Raw genomic sequence first — 3651 nt, forward strand, 5'->3', positions numbered from 1 at the left:
CCTACCCCATCTTCAACTCTTCAGGAAGCAACCGAGTGCCGACATGTGGGTCATTATAGAATTGGTAACAGAACTCAGTCACGACCATAGCTATTCTTCATGTACTCTGCATTTTTTAGAGTAATATAATAATAATAATGTGAACTACAGGGGGCAGGAGTTCAGTAAAAGAGAATAATTGCTTTTAGACACGTAGCGAATATCTTGGTGATGCAAAACATGTCACAATCTCTCAAGAGATCATAAACACATAAAGTTAATCTTTCCCGGTAAACCAGCCACACTAAAACCCACAGAAAGCGACGCTCCTACATCATTTTATAAACCTTTACTTAAAACGGCAAGAGGAGACTTAAGATAGATACATTAAGCAATATTTAAAAATCGTTTGAAAAAAAAAAACGGTATGAAAATAATCAGGAGAAAAATGTAGAATATTTATTGAAGAACACACTACACATAAAATGAGTATTTTTTCTCTATTTTTTTGTTCTAAAGCCCTTTTTGAAATATAATTTTGTATTTAACAAAGCCTGTGTTGTGGGATTCCATTTTAAAACATGAATGAAGTGAATGAGTGTTTGACTTTATATCTTGAGTTAAACTGTGTGATCTATAACGGTATTGGGGCATACCACCAGTACGAGTTAGTAAACCTAAAACTTGGCCTAAATCTATAACTATTTACAATATGTACAGATTGTTCAAGTGGCTATAATGCTGCCAGTTGCCACCAAACTAGTGGGGGCGCTGGTTGCAACGTCTGGAATAGAGGGTTGGCTGATGATTCAATGAGTCCAGGAATTAATTATGTCCTCTCCTGTTGAAGTTCGGGACCGTTGAGACATTCAGTAAATTTGTGAAGAGTCAGGGGTTTCTCCTTCTTCCATACTGTAGTTCGTACAATATTCTGCAATGTGGAATATTGGAAATTTTGTAGGTGGCGCAGTGTACCATCGTTGAGGTGGATGAACAAAACGGGTATATAATAATATAACTTCCAAAACTTCCATTTAGTCCACTAAATCTATCATTATTTTCTAGAGAAACGACGAAAAAAAAGAGACTCTATTTTGAAAGTATTTTGGAATGGGGGGTGAAGTTGATCGCCTGCTCGTGGTGCCCCCTGCGTAATCCAAACGATCAACAGCTGTCGCCAAACAGCCCGTAAACTAGCGTCAAATGCAACAGAAATTTCCCAATAGGCAAGCAAACAGCCTTTCTAAAGGCTCCAACAAATCTGGTATTAATATTAAATATATTTTTTTAATGCCGGAGGATTAACCCAGGACAAATATACAGAATTAAAAGTATTCATTGCTAAAAATGAAATTGACATCTTCGCCATTGCGGAGGCTGGAAAATCGACTGAAGACATGCAATATTATTACCAGCTTCCTGGATATAAAGTAACATCGCTAAAACGGTCAATGCAGATCGCATCTGGTATTGTGATAGGCGTAAAGACTCAATATGCTACTAAAGTAAATATAATGCATGAAATGAATGTAGGTGATAAACACGAAGCTATCCAAGTTACGACAGATTACTGTCGACAACAAAAGGTTGATTTTTTATTTTATCTACAATCCCCCCAAAAATAAGTGTGATCTCAGCTGGCTTGAGAATCTATGGGACAATCAGACACTGGTTATGGGAGATTTCAATGCTCATTCGCCTAGATGGGGGTATAAAAGCGCCGATACAAAAGGGAACATAGTAGAAAATTTCATAGGTAGCGGACCAGTGGTGTACATCGAGAATGCTGATAAAGAGCCGACTTTTTTTGCCAACAACGGGCAGCAAACTCATCCAGATCTTGTACTTAGTCATCCGAGGCTGGAAAATAAATTAAGTCTTAAATTATACCAAGCTCCGGGATCTTCTGGACATAGCATACTCTTACTTGAGGTTAAAGAAGACAAATTGTATAAAAAGCAAAGAGAGCCATGCTTTCCGCGATGGAATTTCAAAAAAGCCAAATGGGAGGATTACCAACGACAGTCCGATGTGGAAATCACTGAGCAATTGCTCAACGGTAGCATAGATCACATATGCAAGCAACTGAAGGACCAAATACTCAAATGTGCCATTAAATATATACCGAGAGGTAAAATTAAAATACCCCTTTTTGGACGGATGAGCTTGAAGAGATGAAGGTGGAAAGAGATGTGGCTCGTAGGGCAGCAAAAACAAGTGGTTCCCAAAAAGATCGTGTAATCTTAAGACAAAAGAGCGATATTCTTAAAAGACGCATTATAACTTCGAAAAGGGAAGTATATAGAAAATTACTCGAAAACATGGATTTCAGAAAAGATGGAACTAAAGCATATAAGTTCTTATCTAGGATCGACAGGGATAGTACTGGTGCCAACGAACCTATGATAGATGGTTTAAAAGTATTAACTAGGCAGGATGATATTGCCAAAAAATTTTGCAAGATTTTTGCTCAAACTAGCAATTTCAAGCCCAAGCATAAAATACCTCGCATCACCTGGAACAAGGAAGCAAAGAGTGAAATTAATGAGCCATTCTCTATGAGCGAATTGACACTAGCCCTAGAGGACACAAAAAGCGGAAAGGCACCAGGTATAGATGGCATACACCCAGAGTTCCTCAAGCACATAGGGTCAAATGCCAAAAGAGTGATTCTAAAGTTCATTAATTTAACATGGGAAAGAGGATGCATCCCAGACCTTTGGAGGAAATCACAGGTCATACCAATTATTAAAAAAAGTAAATCACACAATTCTTTTGACAGCTATCGTCCAGTGGCACTGACGAGTGCCTTCTGTAAAGTTGTGGAAAAAATGGTTTTGAGGAGACTCATGTCTGCACTATAAAAAACAAGAAGGGCTTATCACAGCGTCAAGCAGGATTCATGAAGCATCTAGATACTATAGAGAATGTAGCTTGCCTTTCCCAGGCAATTAAGGGTGGATTTCAAAAATATCAAAGTACGCTAGCTGTCTTCATTGATTTCAGATCAGCATTTGACCGAGTATGGAGAGATAAGGTAATACTCAAATTAGCCCTTATGAAAATTGATGGAAAACTGATGGGCTGGATCAAATCATCCCTTTCCCAACGGCATATTTCGGTGAGGTATAGGGCAAACACTTCAGGATTCAAGCATGTAAAACAGGGACTCCCTCAAGGAGCAGTACTGAGTCCAATGCTATTTAATATTATGATTAATAACGTCATAGATACATTGATGGAGAAATCATCCGGTACTGAAGTGTTACTGTATGCTGACGACTTGATAATCTGGGGGACCAGCAGTAGGATCGATGCTCTTGAAAAGTGGGCCAACGATACCTTAAAGGTTCTGAAGAGCTGGGCATAAGAAAACGAAATGATTATCGATACGCAAAAGACAGTATACCAACTATTTACCCTTTCTACAAAGCAGCATGAGCTCCGAGTGAATCTTGATAATCAGGCTATTAGCAGGACTCATGAAGCGAAATATCTAGGACTGATCCTGGATGATAAGTTAACCTGGGCTAAGCAATGTAAGAATGCTGCAGATAAAGGAGAATCAAGACTGCGACTAATGAAACGAATCACAGCCATAAAATGGGGAGCAACCGCTGAGGTTTTAAGACATGCATATAGGTCATATATAAGACCAGTCCTGGAATATGG

General features: G+C 38.6%; 1 protein-coding gene across 1 annotated transcript in view; it reads left to right on the top strand.

Moving 5' to 3' along the window:
* The window catches only part of LOC136796044 (serine/threonine-protein phosphatase 6 regulatory ankyrin repeat subunit A-like), a gene marked incomplete at its 5' end in the record, with an annotated part of 15467 nt that extends 13310 nt beyond the window's left edge, over nt 1-2157 (top strand). Inside the window, 2 exons of the mRNA XM_067048549.1 lie at nt 1279-1409; nt 1513-2157. Coding sequence (XP_066904650.1) covers nt 1279-1409; nt 1513-2157 — 776 coding nt within the window. The remainder of the gene's footprint in view (nt 1-1278; nt 1410-1512) is intronic.
* Between the last annotated feature and the right edge of the window lie 1494 nt (nt 2158-3651).

The sequence above is a fragment of the Halyomorpha halys genome, unplaced genomic scaffold (genome assembly GCF_000696795.3).
Source record: "Halyomorpha halys isolate HHAL.00 unplaced genomic scaffold, Hhal_1.1 Scaffold166.1, whole genome shotgun sequence".
Taxonomy (NCBI): domain Eukaryota; kingdom Metazoa; phylum Arthropoda; class Insecta; order Hemiptera; family Pentatomidae; genus Halyomorpha; species Halyomorpha halys.